This window comes from Hemiscyllium ocellatum, chromosome 16 (assembly GCF_020745735.1).
Source record: "Hemiscyllium ocellatum isolate sHemOce1 chromosome 16, sHemOce1.pat.X.cur, whole genome shotgun sequence".
NCBI lineage: Eukaryota > Metazoa > Chordata > Chondrichthyes > Orectolobiformes > Hemiscylliidae > Hemiscyllium > Hemiscyllium ocellatum.
Genome location: NC_083416.1, coordinates 71,585,552 through 71,605,658, shown reverse-complemented (window position 1 = coordinate 71,605,658; position 20,107 = coordinate 71,585,552). Strand labels below are relative to the sequence as shown.

The following is a 20,107-nucleotide window of genomic DNA, read 5'->3' as shown; positions in this document are numbered from 1 at the left end:
TCTGCCTCAAACCTAGACACAGGTAGCGTGTATCAGACCATAGACCATCTTTTGCATCCGGAACATCCCAGGAGTGTCTCTTCCTCTTGTTCCAATTGAAATGGTATTAAGGCTGCCTCCATTGCAGTCTCTGAGATTTCATCAGCACTCGACAGAGGGGGAGAACCTGCTTTTGGGCTGATTTGAGGGGACAGATATGTTTTGCTCCTGCCCTGTTTGTGAGCTAACAGCTTTGAGGTGATCCACATCTTCGTTCAAGACTGTATCAACCTACCCAAACTTTGTCAGGCATGGGACCTGAGCTTGTGTCAACCTCGTCTCATGCCCATACAGGGCCATTTCCATCATTCCAGCACCAAACTTCCTTCCCTGAGTTAAATTGTCTCTCTTGGGTAGAGGAGGCATTTGGCTGGCATTAGCATTCCTATTGCTGTTTCATCCTCTTGCTGCTGCCCAGGTCTGGAAATATCACATTTAACTTGTTGCATAATCTCCTCCCCATCAGCAACTCTGCTGGAGCTATCCTTGTTGTTGCATGAGGATAGTCCTATAATTGAACAGGAATCAGGACGGTTTGGTACCAATTGACACTGTAGGCTGCTTCTTCAATACTGGCTTCAATATTTGGACTGCTGTTTCTGCTGGGACATTGAATGATGGATGGTGTGGAGCTCTCCTTATGTGCCAAATCCCATCAGACTATCGGAAATATTGGAACTACCTGTTGCTGAATGATGTCTCCTTGCTCCAGAATTCCGAGTATCACGAAAAATGCCACAGCTCCTCAGTCATCCCTGAGTTTGTTGAACGAGCATTGTGCACATCCAACTGCTTTGAAGGGTATCCACAATGACAAGGAACATTGAGCCCATGAAAGGGCCATCGTCGTCAACATGAAACTGAGTCCAGGGTTTACCTGGCCATTCTCACGATTGTGAAGGTGCTGCTACTTGCAATTTTTGTTCATGTTTGCATTTTGGCACTGCCCCACCACAGCAACTAAGTCAGCATCCAAACCTGGCCACCAGACATAGTTTCTTGCCAGCAACTTCATCTTGGAAATCCGTGGATCACCCTAGTGGAGTTTGGACAGTATGTGGCAGTGAACTTTATTTAGGACACTATCACTCTTACTCCCCACAGTAATGTGCCATCCTCGACAGTGATCTGGTCTCACTAGGTCCTGAAACATTTCAAACCTGGTTGAGATGGCATTTCTCTTCCCCCATTACCACCAGCTGTTTCAGTTTTGCTAAGACAGGGTCTTTTTATGTCCTCAGTCAGATGGTGTCCACAGTGACTGGAAGCATGTCCAGAAAATTTAAAACCAAAATGGACTCTTTCAGAGGAGGCGCAACAGGTGGAGTATCTGTCAGTGTGAGGCGGCCTCAAGCCATCCTCAGTAGCTAATTGGCTTCCTGGACAGTGTTCTAATGTGTATTAATACATGCTGAGAATAAGGTCGAAAGTGAAGTCGGAGCGCAAAGTTGGTCGGGAAGGTAAGTGATTGTTATTTGAGTGGGTGTGTTCTAGACTCCAGGTCCTACAATGTAGGGCCTCCTCTATCCTAAATTAAAAGTCCACAGACTTGCCCCAAAAAGAGGGTCCAAGGAAGTTCCTGTGGATTGAAGAGTGAGGCTTTAGCTCAGGAGTCTTTGACAAGGAGGTTGAGTGAAGTGATTACATCACAGTTGAAGAGGGTGAAGACATGACTGCCAAGCTGGTTCAGTGCGCTACGTGCTTGATGTGGGAGGTCAACGACTCTGGTGTGTCTGGCTCGTATAAGTGTGGAAAGTGTGTACAAGTTCAGCTACTGACAGAGCATATTGCAGCACTGATGAAAGAACTCGAGGACCTTAGGCTCATCCGAGAGAACGAGATCTTTCTGGACAAGACCTTCAGTGAGGTTATTACACCAGTCGTACCAGAAGAGAGCAGAAGAGAGTAGATGATGAGGAAGGCAGAGAAGAGACAGGTGCAAGACACCCCAGGGGAAGTACCTGTCAGGAACAAGTTGAATCCTTTGGAAACAGGAGAGACAGATGACACTGCCAGTCCGAGAGTGCGGCCAGGTCTGTCAATCAAATGTTGGCGCAGAGGCAGAGCGGAAGAGTCAGACATCGCACAGAGTTGTGGTAATAGGGGACTCCATAGTGAGAGGAACTGACCGGGGGTTTTGTGGCAGCAGATGGGAGTTAAGGATGGTGCGTTGCCTTCCTGGTGCCAAGGTTAAAGACATCACAGACAGGGTGCAGGAAATCCTCAAGGACGAAGGTGAAGAGCCAGAGATGTGGTACATTTCGACACAAATGATGTCGAGAAGAAGAGGAGGAACATACTACAGAGGGACTTCAGAGAACTAGGAAGAAGGCTGAAAAGCAGGATGTCCAGGGTGGTTAGCTCCAGTTTGCTTCCAGTTCCTCGGGCTGGTGAAGCCAGAAACAGGGAGATAATGGACTTGAATGTGTGGCTGGGGAACTGGTGCAGGAAGCAAGGATTTAAAGTCTTGCATCACTGGGGTATGTTTTGTGGTAAGCATAAATTCTACAAGAGGGACGGTTTGCACCTTAATAGGTTAGGGACCAGCGTTCTGGCAGGCAGGCTTGCTACTGCAACACAGCTACGTTTAAACTAAGTTGCGGGGGGATGGGACAAACTGGATGTTTAAGAAGGAAATTGAAGGGAAAGTTAGAACAAGGGAAGTCAAGAAAGACAACTGCATCAATGAGGCAGAAAACTCAAAGGGATCATGCTGTAAGGTTGAGTGGAATAGGAGTTGATGAGAAGGGTGAGGGTAGTAACAAATCAAAAATACAATACATGAATGCACAAAGCATTAGAAATAAGATGCATGAGCTTGAGGCTCTTTTGGAAATTGGCAGATTTGATATTGTGGGGATAACTGAGACGTGGCTTCAAGTGGACAGGCCCTGGGAAATGAATACTCAAGGCTACACGTGCTATTGTAAGGACAGACTGACGGGCAGAGGGGGTGAGGTGGCCATGTTGGTTCGGATGATATTCAGTCCCTTGCGCAGGGAAACCTAGAATCAGGGGATGCAGAGTCAGTGTGGAGAGAGCTGAGAAATACTAAGGGTAAAAAGACCCTCTTGGGAGTTATCGACAGGCCCCTGAACAGTAGTCTGGATGTCGGATGTAAGCTAAACCAGGAGCTGCAATTGGCCTGTTGCAAAGATGTTACTACAGTTGTTATGGGGGATTTCAACATGCAGGTAGACTGGGAGAATCAGGATGGTATTGGACCTCAAGAAAGAGACTTTGTGGAGTACCTCAGAGATGGAATCTTAGAACAGCCGGTGCTGCAGCCGACCAGGGAGAAGGCAAATCTGGAACTGGTATTGTGCAACGAACCAGAATTGGTCAGGGACCTCAAGTGAAGGAGCCATTGGGAAGTAGTGACCATAAGTAAGCTTCAATCTGCAATTTGAGAGGGAGAGGGTACAATTGGAAGTGACAATATTTCTGTTAAATAAAGGGAACTATGGAGCTATGAGGGCGGAGCTGGCCAAAGTTCAATGGTGCAATACCTTAGCAGGGATGACAGTGGAGGAACAATGGCAGATATTTCTGTTTATAATGCAGAAGTTGCAGGATCAGTTCATTCCAAAAAGGAAGAAAGATCCTATAAGGAGGTATGGGTGGCCGTGGCTGATGAGGGATGTTAAGAAACATATAAAGTTGAAAGAGAAAAAGTATAACATAGGAAAAATAAGTGGGAAAAAGCAGGATGAGGAAGCTTTTAACAACAGCGAATTACTAAGAAGGAAATAAGTGGAGAAAAAATGAGGTACGAAGGTAAACTGGCCAATAATATAAAGGAGGATAGTAAAAACTTTTTTAGGTATGTGAAAGACAAAAAAATGGTTAAGACTAAAATTGGGCCCTTGAAGACAGAAACAGGGGAATATATTACGGGGAACAAAGAAATGGCAGAAGAATTGAATTGGTACTTCAGATCTGTGTTCACTGGGGAAGACACAAGCAATCTCCCTGAGATAACAGTGGCTGAAGGACCTAAACTTAAGGGAATTTATATTTGTCAGGAATTGGTGTTGGAGAGACTGTTAGGTCTGACGTTTGATAAGTCCCCGGGGCTTGATGGTCTACATCCCAGAGTACTGAAGAAGATAGCTCGAGGAATTATGGATGCGTTGGTGATTATTTTCCAGAGTTCGATAGATTCGGGATCAGTTCCTGCAGATTGGATGGTGGCTCGTGTTATACCACTTTTTAAGAAAGGTGGGAGAGAGAAAACAAGAAATTATAGACCAGTTAGTCTGACCTCAGTGGTGGGAATGATGCTGGAGTCTATTGTAAAGGATGAAATTACGACACATCTGGATAGTAGTAACAGGATAGGTCAGAGTCAGCATGGATTTATGAAGGGGAAAACATGCTTGACTAATCTTCTGGAATTTTTTGAGGATGTAACTCTGAAGTTGGACAAGGGAGTTCCAGTAGATGTAGTGTACCTGGACTTTCAGAAAGCTTTTGATAAAGTCCCACGTAAGAGGTTAGTGAGCAAAATCAGGCGCATGGTACTGGGGGCAAAGTACTAACTTGGACTGAAAGTTGGTTGGCTGATAGGAAACAAAGAATAGTGATAAACGGCTCTATTTCGGAATGGCAGGCAGTGACCAGTGGGTTACTGCAGGGATCAGTACAGGGACCGCAGCTTTTTACAATATGTGTTAGTGATATAGAAGATGGTATTAGCAATAACGTTAGCAAATTTGCTGATGATACTAAGCTGGGTGGCAGGGTGAAATGTGATGGGGATGTTAGGAGGTTATAGGGTGACCTGGACAAGTTAGGTGAGTGGTCAGATGCATGACAGATGCTGTTTAATGTGGATAAATGTATGGTTATCCACTTTGGTGGCAAGATCAGGAAGGCAGATTAGTACCTAAATGGAATCAATTTACGTAAAGGGGCAGTACAGAGAGATCTGGGTGTTCTTGTACATCAGTCAATGAAGGTAAGCATGCAGGTAGAGCAGGTAGTGAAGAAGGCTAATAGCATGCTGGCCTTCAAAGCAAGAGGGATTGAGTATAGAAGCAAAGAGGTTCTTCTGCAGCTGTACAGGGCCCTGGTGAGACCACACCTGGAGTACTGTGTGCAGTTCTGGTCTCCAAATCTGAGGAAGGACATCCTGGCTATTGAAGGAGTGCAGCGTAGGTTCACGAGGTCAATTCCTGGAATGGCGGGATTACCTTACACTGAAAGAGTGGAGCGACTGGGCTTGTATACTCTTGAGTTTAGAAGAGTGAAAGGGGATCTGATTGAGACATATAAGATGATTGAAGGATTGGACACTCTGGAGGCAGGAAACATGTTTCCGCTGATGGGTGAGTGCTGAAACAGAGGACACAGCTTAGAAATACGGGGTAGACCATTTAGGACAGAGATGAGGAGAAACTTCTTCACACAGAGAGTGGTGGCTGTGTGGAATGCTCTGCCCCAGAAGGCAGTGGAGGCCCAGTCTCTGGATTCGTTAACGAAAGAGTTGGATAGAGCTCTCAAAGATAGTGGAATCAAGGATTATGGAGATAAGGCAGGAACGCGATACTGATTGAGGACGATCAGCCATGATCATAATGAATGGTGGTGCAGGCTCGAAGGGCAGAATGGCCTACTCCTGCACCTATTGTTTATTGTCTGTTATCTATAAAGGCCCAATGCTGAACTCTACCGGAAGCTATTGGCAGCATGTCCTTCAGTAGTTCTAGCACAAGTTTGTGATCTCTTACTATGACAATTTCCTGTCCATAAAGGTACTGGTGAACCCTCTTCACAGCGAAGGCTTTAGCAAAAGTTTCCTCCTCTCTCTGGGCATACTTGTATTCATTATGAGCCAAACTCAAGGAAGCACATGCTATTGGGCATTCCTCACTGTTTGGCCACTGGTGAGCCAACGCTATCCTGATATCCCTCAGGAAGGCATCACACGTCAGCACCACCAGTCGCTTCAGTTCATGGTTTGCCAACACCCGAGGTGATGATAACTGCTTTTTCACTTCCCTTGCTTTTATCGACTCTGTACATCAGGCAGGACACTTGGGGTGCCTGGAACATACATTTTTTCTCATCCAAGGTATACGCCACCTGGGAGAAATGTTTAAGGAATATGTCCACGTTCTCCAAGTGCTCTTTGTTGGTTCTTCCCTGTTATTAATACATCATTCAGATAAATAGCAACCTGGGGCAACCCTTGTAAAATGTTCTCCATGGTGCATTGGAAAAGGGCATGGGCTGATGACACCTCAAATGGCAGGCTTGCATATTGATATAAACCCTTGTGGGTATTAATTTTAGCATACCTCACTCCTGGGACTTCTCATCCAGTGGCAATTTCAGATTGATGTGGCTCAAGTCCAGTTTCGTAAACGATAGCCCCCATCCCCATCAAATTTGCACGTAAGTCCTCTATGTGAGGGACCACATATTTACCCAGCTGCAAAAAGCTGTTTACTATTTGCATAAAATCCCCCACAACAGAAAACCGAGTCATTAGGCTTCACAGTCAGTGTGACTGACAATGCTTATTCTGCAAACTGCACTGGTTTGGTGATTCTTTCACTCTCCAGCCTCCTGATTTCTACCTCTACTTTTGCCCGCAAGGCACAAGGCACTGAGCAGGCCTTGCAAAATCTTGGAATTGCATCCTAGTCAACAGGTAAAGTAGCTTGGCCTCTGATAATTCTAACCACTTCTTGAAAAATTCCTGGGTATTTTACTTGGACTTCACTTGAGGTAGCCATTTTCCGATTGAAAAGTATTGAGCCAATCAAAGTGAATCTTTCTCAAACAATCCCACCCCAATAAGCTCAGCCCCAACCTTTTTACTACCATCAGGGGTAACTGCACCACTTGCTTCTCACAGGAGACTGGAACTGACATCATACCCTGGGAAACTGTTGCATATTCAGGGTATGTTCTCAGTCTGGGTGAGGCTTCCCGCAAGCTTAAAAGTTGGAGTCCCGAACAAATGTTATTAAATACAGATTCTGCAAACACAGATACAGCTGCACCAGAATCAACCTCTATGGGAAATGGGTGACCATTTAACAAAACATTAATTTTAATTGCAAAATAAAAAAAACGAAAGAAGTGCAGATGCATAAAAGAGATTCTAATCTCCATTTTTTTCTTTAATCTTAATACAATACATTTCTGCCATACAGCGGTAGTGCTTATTTCCCCAGCATCCATCTTGTTTGTGTGTAGTTGCAAGACACAGTGAAAATTTCCTGATTATTTTTCCCCCCTGAACTGAGGAGATTCTAATCTCCTGGCTTTTTTTTGTACATTGACTATGGCCAACCAGGTCCTCATTACATATATTTTTAAAACCCCTGCACAACTCTTGGGAAATAGGGCAGGACAGGTGACAGAGGTGACAGTGGGGAGTACACTTTGGGTCCAGTGCCCATAGTTTGCACCTTTTGGCCGCCCCCAGGACAGCCGCCCGGTACCTGCCTGGGGTTCCCCGGTTCTATTTTTTTTATTACTTTATTAAACGTTGCAAAACAGTTTAGAAAAAAAACAGTTAACATTTACAGCTCTATACAGCAGCAATTTTACAAGGGAGAGGAGCAGCAAAGCTAGGCCCCAAACTCGACCGTTCAACTAGTTTAGAGGGAGATGAGGACAAGCCCCATATCCCAGTTTCAAGCATGACAAGACAGCAACAATGACATTTGTACATAAAAAGACAATCGAATTACACAAAAAAAATGCATACAAAACAGACCCAGCTAGCTCCGCCCCTCCCACCTTCCGGCCACTCGAAGGCAGCCCACTCCTACGCATCTTCTGGCTCTCGATCCACCTAATGTCCCTCCCAGTTCTCGGTCCACACTGACACAGCTTTCGACCACCTCTCGGACAGCCCGCCCCGGTACCTGCCTGGGGATACCCGGTTCTATTTTTTAAAATTTTATTAAACAATTAGAAAAGAGTTGACAGAAAAACAGTTAACATTTACAGCTGTATGCAACAGCAATTTTACAAGGGAGAGGAACAGCAAAGCCAGGCCCCAAACCCTACTGTTCAACAAGTTTACAGAGAGATGAGGACAACTTCAAATCCCAGTTTCACATATGAAAAGACAGCAACAATGACATTTATTAGATTAGATTAGACTTACAGTGTGGAAACAGGCCCTTCGGCCCAACAAGTCCACACCGACCCGCCGAAGCGCAACCCACCCATACCCCTACATTTACCCCTTACCTAACACTACGGGCAATTTTAGCTTGGCCAATTCACCTGACCCGCACAACTTTGTGACTGTGGGAGGAAACCGGAGCACCCGGAGGAAACCCACGCAGACACGGGGAGAACGTGCAAACTCCACACAGTCAGTCGCCTGAGTTGGGAATTGAACCCGGGTCTACAGGTGCTGTGAGGCAGCAGTGCTAACCACTGTGCCACCGTGCCGCCCAAAGACAATGCATAAGACAATCCTGTTACATAAAAAGTGTAGACAATACAGACCCAGCAAGCCCCCACCCCACCCACCTTCCGACCACTCTAAGGCAGCCCACCACTACGCACCTTCCGGCTCTCGGTCTACCCCATGCCCCTTCCAGTTCTCGGTCCACCCTGACACAGCTTTCGACTACCTCTAGGACAGCCCGCCCCGGTACTTGCCCGGGGTGACAGCGGTCAGGATGGCCTACCCACCTTCCGGCTTCACTAACCGCCCTCAGCACCTTTCAGCTACCTCGAGGGCAGCCTGCCCTGGTACCTGCCTGGGGTTCCTCTGGTTCTATTGGTCAGCCAAACCTTTCCTGATTGGGTAAAAAGTGAGGTCTGCAGATGCTGGAGATCAGAGCTGAAAATGTGTTGCTGGTTAAAGCACAGCAGGTTAGGCAGCATCCAAGGAACAGGAAATTCAACATTTCGGGCCAGAAACCTTCATCAGGAAATGATGATTGGCCCAGTTTAACTACCCCATTCAAGTACCTCGTAGTCAAATAAGTCCACTTGGTTCCACTTGCTACACAACATGACCTTAAAACTTACAGAGTTACGGTCACCATCCACAAAATGCTTGCTCACTGATGCTTCAATCACTTGACCGTCTTTATTCCCCAAGATTAGATCTCCAACCATTCCATCTCTCATGGGATATCTATGAGATGACAGAAAAAACCTGTTTGGCTCAAGGGCAATTAGAGATAAACAACAAGTGCTGTTCTTTCCTGTGACATCCATATCACACAAAACAAAATTAAATACAGCTTGAACACAAAGACCTTTGTTCTGTGAACTACAAAGTCTCTTACTCTGGTGTGTTCGTGCTGTGTCATATCTGAATCATAATTAAGAACTTACTGAAAAAAAATTTCTGTAGGCTTCATAATTACACAAATAGACATTGAAATGTATTAGCTCATTTTATCAATTTTCATCTTTCCTTACAGGAAACCTCAATGAAGCATTTTTTCTCCATCAGGAAGGGTACTTTTTATTGAAAGGACCAGACCATCCTGGAAATAGCTCCATTATCTGGGAATGGAGACCACATTCAGGACAACAAACTATAAAACAATTGGGAACTTTTCACAGAGAAGGTCAGCATTGGGCTGTAAAATGGAGTGATGATTACAATGATACACCAGACATTTCTCGAAGAATGTATGAGCACTATGGTACCCTCAATCTGTTAATCAGAAATCCTAGCTTTGAACTTGGTGGATTGTTTAGCTGGACTCAAACAGAGCCCATTAAGAAGATCCTGAAACAGATTGAGCTATTTGTGATCAAAGGTAAGTAAGAAGGAGTGGAGAGGGTTGAATAAAATGATTTTCTGTCAATCCATGGAAATTCATAGATTGTTGGAATCCATTCCTATTGAGTCATAGTACAAATAGGAATTGGAAACTCAATCTCACGATTGTAGTGGTGGGAATCTTAGATGAGACTGGGTCAATTATCTTATTAAAGTGAAGTTGCTGGAGTTTAAGGTCTTTGAACGGGAAGAATGTATTCATGTGCTATATCGCTTATAGACTTAGACTTAGCACTCTTCCATCTCTTTTTGTGCTCTTTACTCCACAGTCATAAAATGATCTCTTAAACTAATATTGCTCAACTGCATAGACTTTGCATCCACTGTTTTCAAAAAAGTGTTTGTTGGAATCCAACCCATTTAAGATAACAGGTTATTTACATTCTCTCCGCTGCATAGAGTTAGGGCAAGATCTCAATTGTTGCCTCGCTCTCCAGAGTCAGCTCATCAACATGTGATTTTTTAAATCACTCATGATGTAGTTTATTGTTCCCATATTCAATCTTAGCCTTTTCCTCTATAATCACAGGGCAAACACACTCTAAATTTACAAACTGTCCAAGTTAATCTCAAAGATTCCAAGGAGAGTGAGATGGTGTCAGCAGTTAGGGAATGGAGTTTGGTACAGCAATCAAAAATGAAACAGTTTCATACCGGGTGGCACAGTGGCTCGGTGTTTAGCACTACTGCCTCATAGTTCCAGGGACCTGAGTTTGATTCCCGCCTGAGGTCACTGTCTCGATGGAGTTTGTACATTTTTCCCATGTCTGCCTGGGTTTCCTTCCACTATCCAAAGATGTGGTAATCATGCTAATTTGCCCATAATATTAGGTGCCTTAGTTAGGGGTCACTATAGGGTAGAGGAATGGGTCTGGGTGGGTTACTGTTCAGAGAGTTGGTGTGGACCTGATGGGAGAAATGGTCTATTTCCATACATTAGGGAATCTAATCTATACTTCTCAATATTTAACCACCAAAACTAGAATAACTAACTCATTTAAAAAAAGAGAAGATAGTAAACATGGTCTGGTCATTAAATTAAGTGGATGGATTGAGGATAATTAATTCTGATTCTTATCATAAGCTTTTGTTCTCAATCTTTTCTCCATTTTCATATAATTGAAGAGAAAGTTGCCACGGAGAGAGACAGAGCTGCAGGTATCAGTACAGTGTTCAATGTGAACGCAGATGATGATGATGACTTTGGCCTTTTGATTATGTAACTGGAACAAATTGCATCTGATCAAAGAGTAGAGATAATATCAACATTGTGACAACACAGAAGCAAATATGAATGAAGGTTGACATACTGATCAGAGTGTCATGAATAGAGATGTGGAAGCTGACCCAATGGATAGAATGTTCCACACTTGGAAGGACTGAGCGTTGGGACAGAAAGGCACTGAATAGGGTGCAATGTGACTCACTCAAACATTGCTGCATTCTCACGTTCACCATAATCACATTCTGGTGGGGTAGACCCATGGTTGATCTTTTTGTCAAGCTGCCTCAAAATATTCCACAGAGGCTGGTGTCCTATCAGAATGTCACCTTTTATTTCCATGTGAAGAGTCCTTGACTCTGATCCATCTCCCCTAGAGCCAGGTGTCAAAGTGAAGAAATTGCCTGTTGTGTTCAGGGATGTATAGGTTAGGTGCATTCGTAAGGGGAAATGTAGAGTAATAGGTTAGGGGAAGGGGTCTGGGTGAGTTACTCTTCGGAGGGTCAATGTGGACTTGTTGGGCCAAATGGCCTGTTTCCACATTGTAGGAATTCTATGATTCTATGATGTCTGACATTCCTGTTGTCATCTATCAGTGAGGGCTCCCTGATTGGACCAGATTAATGGTGACAATTCGCGGTCTCATGTTCGTGACATACACCAGGCTGACCCCATTACAACCGACACAGCCTTTAAGTGAATACTTCAAGATAATTCAAGGGTCTCATTCCACACTGCTGGGCTTAACTCAGAAGCAGAAGGGCCTGTCACCAAGCAGTGTTCATGAAGGTTGTCAATCATTGGGCAGGAAGTCACCTTGGGGCTGGGTTTCACTACATTGATCAATGGCAGCCAGTACCAATGATCAAGGGAATAGATATCAGACAAGAGGGTGTTTGCTGTAAGAAACCCCTTACACCCTTGCCTCTGACCACTCTGAACCATTAGCACTGCTACCCCAATCCGAGAAAAGCACACACTCTTGCTGGGCAGGACTTCCATCTCCAATGTCTTGATTTCAGCTGAAGACAGTACAATGGCCTCACTAATGCCTGTTTGGCAAGTGGCTCAATAACCTTCCCCAGAAAAGCCATCTTGAGTTTCTAACAAGCACTATAGAGAACATGCAAAACTTTTAGAATCTCAACTAATTTCAAGCCATGTCTTTGGGTAATATTGCCAAGAAACTGCAGGTAGAAAAGGAATAGGGGGATGTGAAGGGAAATCAACTGTGAACAACAATTGGGAAATGTGAATGATCAGCATGAAACATGATTATCAGCATCTGACTCTATGTGGAGACAAATACAAATTTCTGAGATGTATAAACTTCATGTCTCTGTTTTACAGTTGAGATTGATTCACAGTGGCCTGTAATGGGAAGTGACATCACCCTCAGCTGCACCATCTCCAGACTCTCAGACACTGTCAATCTTCAGTGGAAACAGAGAAACTCTTCTCAGGAAAACAGGAGGATCAACACTGATGAGATCCAACTGAATAACACAGTCTATCTCATCATTAGACATGCTGGAACCGAAAATCAGAATTTATATACATGGGAAGTACAGGAAAATAACTCCATCATTCTCACTGGAAAAACAAACATTGATGTGAATCAGAGTAAGTCCAGAACTACCATAAGTAGATGGTCAATTGTCACTGAGATAAAACCATTCCCCACAAAATAGAGTGAGCACTTTAACACTGTCAGATTCTAATGCAGAATATGATCTTTGACTCTGTTCTGATTATTGATAGAATAAAATGGTGAATTTATGAACTCATGCCACCTATCCAGGCGAATTTGCTAGAATCATTTCAATTTATATCAGTTCATAAAACAAGAATAAAACCATCAATCAAATAAAATTAAAGCCAATGCAATTGAAAGTACAAACTGATTGAAGGCGCTGACACTGAACAAGATTTAGGTCTTTTCTGGGACATTCTTTCAATGGAACCAGTGACTTCGAAAAGTTCTCAGTGTGTCTTACACTCAGAGACGTTCATTTACTGTACCTGAGTGAAGGAAGGCATAGCCAAGGGATGTAAGGAGAAGACCCCTTGTGATTTAAATTGGTTATTTTTCTCTTATCTCTTATTCCCCTGTCACCTTGCTGCTAATGTTGATCATTAATGATAAAAGTGAGGGAGTGTATTTCTGTCAGTCACTGAGCATCCTGCTGCAGTTGACTCTCCTGAAGATCCAATGATGCCCCATCAGAAGACTTGACTATCAGTTGGCCCATACTCCCAACTCAATCAGACAGGCATCACCCTGATCCACATGAACACCTCTTTGATTTATCCTGCTTATCCATAGCACCCACAACTGTCCATGGAGACAGCCAGACACATGTATGTTGGAACCAGTGTGGTATTGGTTACATTGGTAGATTCCACCTGCTCTGAAAGACCCCTCGAGATTTAACCAAGCATTCAAAACTGAGAAGGCCTATTGTCTGTGGTGCAATGACTCTGGTGGATGGGTGTGTTACCTTGTATGTACACTTGGTCCCAGAAATGTATCAACATTATCTCTGAGCAGCCAGCTTTGAAAAGCATTTATCCCTGACAGTGAGGCAGGAATGTGAGAGTTATGAAGACTATAGACATAATGGTTATAGGTTTTCAGGACGCCTCTGCAGGTTTGTTAGTAGTTGTAACAATGATCCCAGATTAATTGGACCCTGACCAAGTGTAAACCCTTCCTGAGAATGAATTCAGCTGTGTTATAAAATGGTGCTCTTAGTGTGGCATGTGGGATACCAAGCAACTTGCCACATTGATCAGTGTTTAACGGTCCATTTCTTCAGGTGACATTGCAGCTGGTGGTGTTCCCGCCTATCAGCTATCCTTGTCCTTCTAGAAGGAAGTCTTAAAAGGTTTGGAAGGTGCTCTTTAAGGTCTTTGGTGAATTTCTGCAATCATCTCGTAGATAATATATACTGCTGCTACGGAGTATTGGCAGTTGAAGGAATGGATGTAGAAGTACATAGAACATTACAGCGCAGTACAGGTCCTTCGGCCTTCGATGTTGCACCGCCCTGTCATACTAATCTGAAGCCCATCCCACCTACACGATTCCATGTGCGTCCATTTGCCTGTCCAATGATGACTTTAATGCACTTAAATTTGGCAAATCTACTGACGATACAGGCAAAGCATTCCATACCCTTACTGCTCTCTGATATCTGTCTTATACCTATCTCTCCTCACTTTAAAGTTGTGTTCCCTCGTGTTTGCCATCTCCATGCTTGGAAAAAGGCTCTCCCTGTCCACCCTATCTAACCCTCTGATTATCTTGTATGTCTCGATTAAGTCACCTCTCAACCTTCTCTCAAACAAGAACAGACTCAAGGCCCTCAGCCTTTCCTCGTAAGACATTTTTTCCATACCAGGCAACATCCTAGTAAATCTCCTGCGCACCCTTTCCAAAACTTCCACATCCTTCTTACAATGCAGTGACCAGAACTGTACACAATACTCCAAGTGTGGCCGTACCAGAGCCTTGTACAGCTGCAGCATAACCTTCTGGTTCAGAAACTCAATCCCTCTATTAATAAAGGCCAAAACACTGTATGCCTTCTTAACAACCCTGTCAATCTGGGTGGCAACTTTCAGGGATCTGTCTACATGGACACCGAGATCTTTCTGCTCATCTGCACTCCCAAGAATCCTACCATTAGCCTAGTTCTTTGCATTCCGATTACTCCGGCCAAAGTGTATCACCTCACACTTGTCCACATTAAACTCCATTTGCCATCTCTCAGCCCAGCTCTGCATCCTATCTGTGTCTCTGCAACCTTCTACATCCTTCGTCACTATCCACAACTCCACCGACATTAGTGTCACCTGCAAATTTACTAACCCACCCTTCTAAGCCCTCATCCAGGTCATTTATAAAAATGACAAACAGCAGTGGACCCAACACCGACCCTTGCGGGTACACCGCTAGTAACTGGACACCAAGATGAACATGTTCCATCAACTATAACCCTCTGTTTTCTTTCAGCATGCCAATTACTGATCCAAACTGCTATATCTCCCACAATCCCATTGCTCCACATTTTGTATAATAGCCTACATGTGGGGAACCTTATCGAACGATTTGCTAAAATCCATACACACCACATCAACTGGTGTATTCTCATCTACCTGTTTGGTCACTTTGTCAAAAAACTCAATAAGATTTGTTCCTTCAGAACCTTCAGAAAGCCGTGCTGACTGTCCCTGATCAGATTATTCTTTTCTAGATGGTTATAAATCCTGTCTCTTATAACCTTTTCGAACACTTTACCAACAACTGAAGTGGGATTCACTGGTCTGTAATTACCAGGGTTGCCTCTACTACCCCTTTTGAACGAGGGAACCACATTTGCTATCCTCCAGTCCTCAGGCACTATTCCTGTAGACAATGATGATTTGAAGGCCAAAGGCTCAGCAATCTCTTCCCTTCCTTCCCAGAGGATCCTAGGATAGATCGCATCCAGCCCAGGGGACTTGTCGATTTTCATACTCAGCAGTATTTCTAATACCTCTTCCTTGTGAACCTTAATCTCTTCTAGTCTAAATGCAAGTATCTCTGTATCTTCCTCGCCAACATTTTCATTTTCTATAGTGAACACTGTCGAAAAATATTTATTTAGTGCTTCCCCTATCTCCTCTGACTCCACACACAACTTCCCACTATTATCCTTGATTGGCCCTAATTTAACTCTGGTCATTCTTCTATTCCTGACATTCCTACAGAAAGCCTTATGGTTAACCCTGATCCTATCCGCCGACAACTTCACATGTCCCCTCCTGGCTCTTCTGAGCTCTCTTTTAGGTCTTTCCTGACTTCCTTGTGACCCTCAAGCGCCCTAACTGAGTTTTTACATTTTGTCCTAACATAAGCCTTCTTGACCAGGGATTCCACTTCCTTAGTAAACCACGGCTTACGCATTCTATATCTTCCTCCCTGCCTGTCAGGTACATACTTATCTCGATTACGCAGGAGCTTTTTCTTGAATAAGCTCCACAATTTTAATGTGCTCATCCCCTGCAGTTTCCTTCCCCATTCTATGCTTCCTAAATCTTTCTTAATTGCATCGTAATTTCCCTTCCCCCAGCTGTAACTCTTGCTCGGTGGAGTACACCACTAAACTAAACCTGACAGAATTGTGATCGCTGTCTCCAAAGTGCTCACCTACTTCCAAATCTAACACCTGGCCAGGCTCGTTACCCAGTACTGAATCTAATGTGGCTTCGCCCCTTGTTGGCCTGTCTACATACTGTGTAAGGAAGCCCTCCTGCACACACTGGACAAAAACTGACCCATCTATAGTACATTCCACCCTGACCTTAAATTTACCTGGACCACCTCTGACACCTCCCTCCCCTTCCTGGACCTCTCCGTCTCCATTAATGACGACCGACTTGACACCGACATTTTTTACAAATCCACCGACTCCCACAGCTACCTGGATTACACCTCTTCCCACCCTACCTCCTGCAAAAATGCCAACCTGTATTCCCAATTCCTCCGCCTCCGCCGTATCTGTTCCCAGGAGGACCAGTTCCACCACAGAACACACCAGATGGCCTCCTTCTTTAGAGACCGCAATTTCCCTTCCCACATGGTTAAAGATGCCCTCCAATGCACCTCGTTCACATCCTGCACCTCCTCCCTCAGATCCCACCCCTCCAATCTGTAACAAGGACAGAATGCCCCTGGTGCTCACCTTCCACCCTACCAACCTTCACATAAACCAAATCATCCGCCGACATTTCTGCCACCTCCCAAACAGACTCCGCCACCTGGGATATATTTCCCTCCCCACACCTTTCCACCTTCTGCAAAGACCGTTCCCTCCATGTCAGGTCAGGTCCATGCCCCCCTACAACCCACCCTCCCATCCTGGCACCTTCCCCTGCCATTGCAGGAATTGCAAAACCTGCGCCCACACTTTCTCCCTCACCTCCATCCAAGGCCCTAAAGGAGCCTTCCACATCCATCAACGTTTTACCTGCACATCCACTAATATCATTTATTGTATCCGTTCCTCCTGATGCGGTCTTCTCTACATCGGCGAGACTGGACACCTCCTAGCAGAGCGCTTTAGGGAACATCTCCGGGAAACCCACACCAATCAAACACACCACTCTGTGGCCCAACATTTCAACTCCTCCTCCCCCTCGGCCAAGGACATGGAGGTCCTGGGCCTCCTCCACCGCTTCCTCACCACCAGACTCCTGGAGGAAGAACGCCTCATCTTCTGCCTCGGAACGCTTCAACCCCAAGGCATCAATGTGGACTTCAATAGTTTCCTCATTTCCCCTTCCCCCACCTCACCCCAGTTGGAAACTTCAAGCTCAGCACTGTCCCCATGACTTGTCCTACCTGCCTATCTTCTTTTCGACCTATCCACTCCACTCTCCCCCCCCCTGACCTATCACCTTCATCCCCTCCCTCACTCACCTATTGTACTCTATGCTACTTTCTCCCCACCCCCACCCTCCTCTAGCTTACTTCTCCACCCTTCAGGCTCTCTGCCTGTATTCCTATGAAGGACTTTGCCCGAAACGTCGACTTTAATGCTCCTCAGATGCTGCCTGTATTGCTGTGTTTTTCCAGCCCCACTAATGCAGAATCCGGTTTCCAGCATCTGCAGTCATTGCTTTTACCTCATACTGTAGTGATCCCAGTCAATATTTGAATAGTTGAAGTCCCCCATGACAACTACCCTGTCTCTCTCACTCCTATCGAGTGATTCTTGAGTGTTGATGGAGCCCTACCCATCCACACAAGTGGGGAGTGTTCCATCATACTCTTAACTTGTGCCTGGTAGATGGTGGACAGGCTTTGGGGAATCAGGTGTTGAGTAAGTCACTGCAGCATTCCTCGCCTGACAGTCAGTATGTCAGTATACCTTCAAGAAACACAAAATGTCAATATAATTTTCTGGGAAATGCCTTCATGACATACTTTAATTTTCTTTATCCCTTCATGATATTATCACAATATTAGAGCATGTGATCTGATCAAGGGCTAGCAGGATGTGGGTAAGGATGTAGCCAGGTTACGTTAAGTAAATAGTTTAGTGTTCATGGTTTGGAGACTGTGGTGTTGGTGGTTGCAGGGGTTGATTTGAGTTTCCCAGCCTCAAACCAAATGTTAAACTGTCTAATATTTCCTGCATCAGTGTCAATGCCTATCATTTGGTATCTATGTGTGATTAGGACCAGCTGATCAACTACTTGTCTTAAACAAATTAACTCCTCTTTGTTCTTCTACTGGCTAAAGGTCTGAGGATAATTCAAACTTGACCTCACTCTTTGATGGAGCAAACTTTAATGGACCTGTCTATGTAGACCATGAACTAACATCCTATTGAGATAATAAGCATCCAAAGAGAATGATTATGAGACATTTCTTGATGTTTCATTGCTGAAGCAGTTCAACTAATTCAGATCCAAAGACAAAACATATTGGACTTGGGTTTGTGAATGCCATTTTTCTCTTCAAAAATGTTGCCAGAGTTACTCCAGCACTTTCTATTTTTACTTCAGATCTCCAGCATCAGCAACATTTTGCTTTTATTTTACCAATTAAATGTTGCCTCCAGACCTTGTGGAAATGATATCACTTGGACAGGGAGACTGTGTTGAGGGAAGATAGACCTTGTACAACAACACATCACTTAATTCAAAAATAGCCTGGGTGAATAGCCAGTGTACTCAGATCCTAATCAATCTCACTAGCCCAGTAATGTTCTCCCAGATGACACAAGGAAACAGTATGGTACTCGGCCTCATTGAATTTCCACCCCTGTGTTTATCAGTGACTGTAACAATCTAACACGTTGTCTTCTGTTTCTCTCTGTTGCAGATTTACGTGATAAAAAATACACACTTTATCGGTCAGTCACAGATCGCAGTGAACTCGAGCTGATTTGTGAAGTCGATTCTACGATAATAAAAACTAAATGGACCTGGTCTTCACCTTTAAAGGATGAAGATCAAGAAATTGCTTTCACTTACAAATCAAAGCCTGTCAACATAAACAGGACCTACTTTGGGAGTCGATTGGTCCCTTCAGTGAGCAGTTTCACTGACAGGTTTTTCAGTGTGCGGATTGTGCCTGTCCTGTTTGAAGATGCAGGAGTTTACAGATGTTTTCAGGGATCAAATAATCATTTAACCATTAACCTGATCACAGTTAAAGGTAGGGGACAAAATGTTGATGATGCTTTCATTGATCGAGTCATTGTTTAAAATCTAAGCGATTTTCTTGCTTACACAGTTACAGCGGAACCCTCTGATGCAGAGACTGAGGGAGGCTCTGTTACCCTGACCTGCTCTGTCTCTGATGTCACTGAATCCATGAGACTTGCTTGGATTGATAGCGGTGGTAAAATTGTTGCAGCAAAAACATTCAAGGAACAGAAGCAGGAAGAGGATAATTTACAGCTGATTATTCAGGAATTTGACAGAGACAGAAGGAATTGGACATGTACTTTGTTTCATCAAAGCATACCCAAGGTTTTAATTCCTTATTATCTGGAGTTTAACAGTAAGTGTCTCAGATTTTATTTTTAAGAACGGTTTGGGTTCTTCATTCAAGATTAGATTTCCTACAGTATGGAAACAGGCCCTTCAGCCCAAGAGGTCCACACTGAGCTCTGAAGAGTAACCAACAAAGACCAATTCCCCAACCCTATGTTTACCCCTGACTAATGCACCTAGCACTATCGGCAACTTAGCATGGTCAATTCACCTGGCCAGCACAACTTTGGATTGTGAGAGGAAACCAGAGCACCCAGAGGAAGCCCGCGCAGACATGGAGAGAATGTGCAAACTCCACACAGACAGTCACCCAAGGCAGGATTCAAACCCAGGTCCCTTGTGCTATGAGGCAGCAGTGCTCACCACTGAGCCACCAAGCCACCCCAATGATAATATCTTACTTCACATGTTCTTTTACATTTCACAATACTGAGATAAATTGCTTAGCTCTGCAAAGGAATATCATGCTAAGTTATAGAGCAAAGCTGAAGATGAATATTTGTAGCCTATCA

The 20,107-nt window shown here is 44.3% G+C and overlaps 1 protein-coding gene across 2 annotated transcripts in view; it reads left to right on the top strand.

Moving 5' to 3' along the window:
• LOC132823261 (uncharacterized) overlaps nt 1-20,107 on the top strand; it is a 67,445-nt gene that overhangs the window by 28,825 nt on the left and 18,513 nt on the right. For both annotated transcript variants that reach the window (XM_060836913.1, XM_060836912.1), the window contains exons 8-11: nt 9,453-9,797; nt 12,393-12,665; nt 18,919-19,254; nt 19,333-19,602. In XM_060836913.1, the coding sequence (XP_060692896.1) occupies nt 9,453-9,797; nt 12,393-12,665; nt 18,919-19,254; nt 19,333-19,602 (1,224 nt within the window). The remainder of the gene's footprint in view (nt 1-9,452; nt 9,798-12,392; nt 12,666-18,918; nt 19,255-19,332; nt 19,603-20,107) is intronic.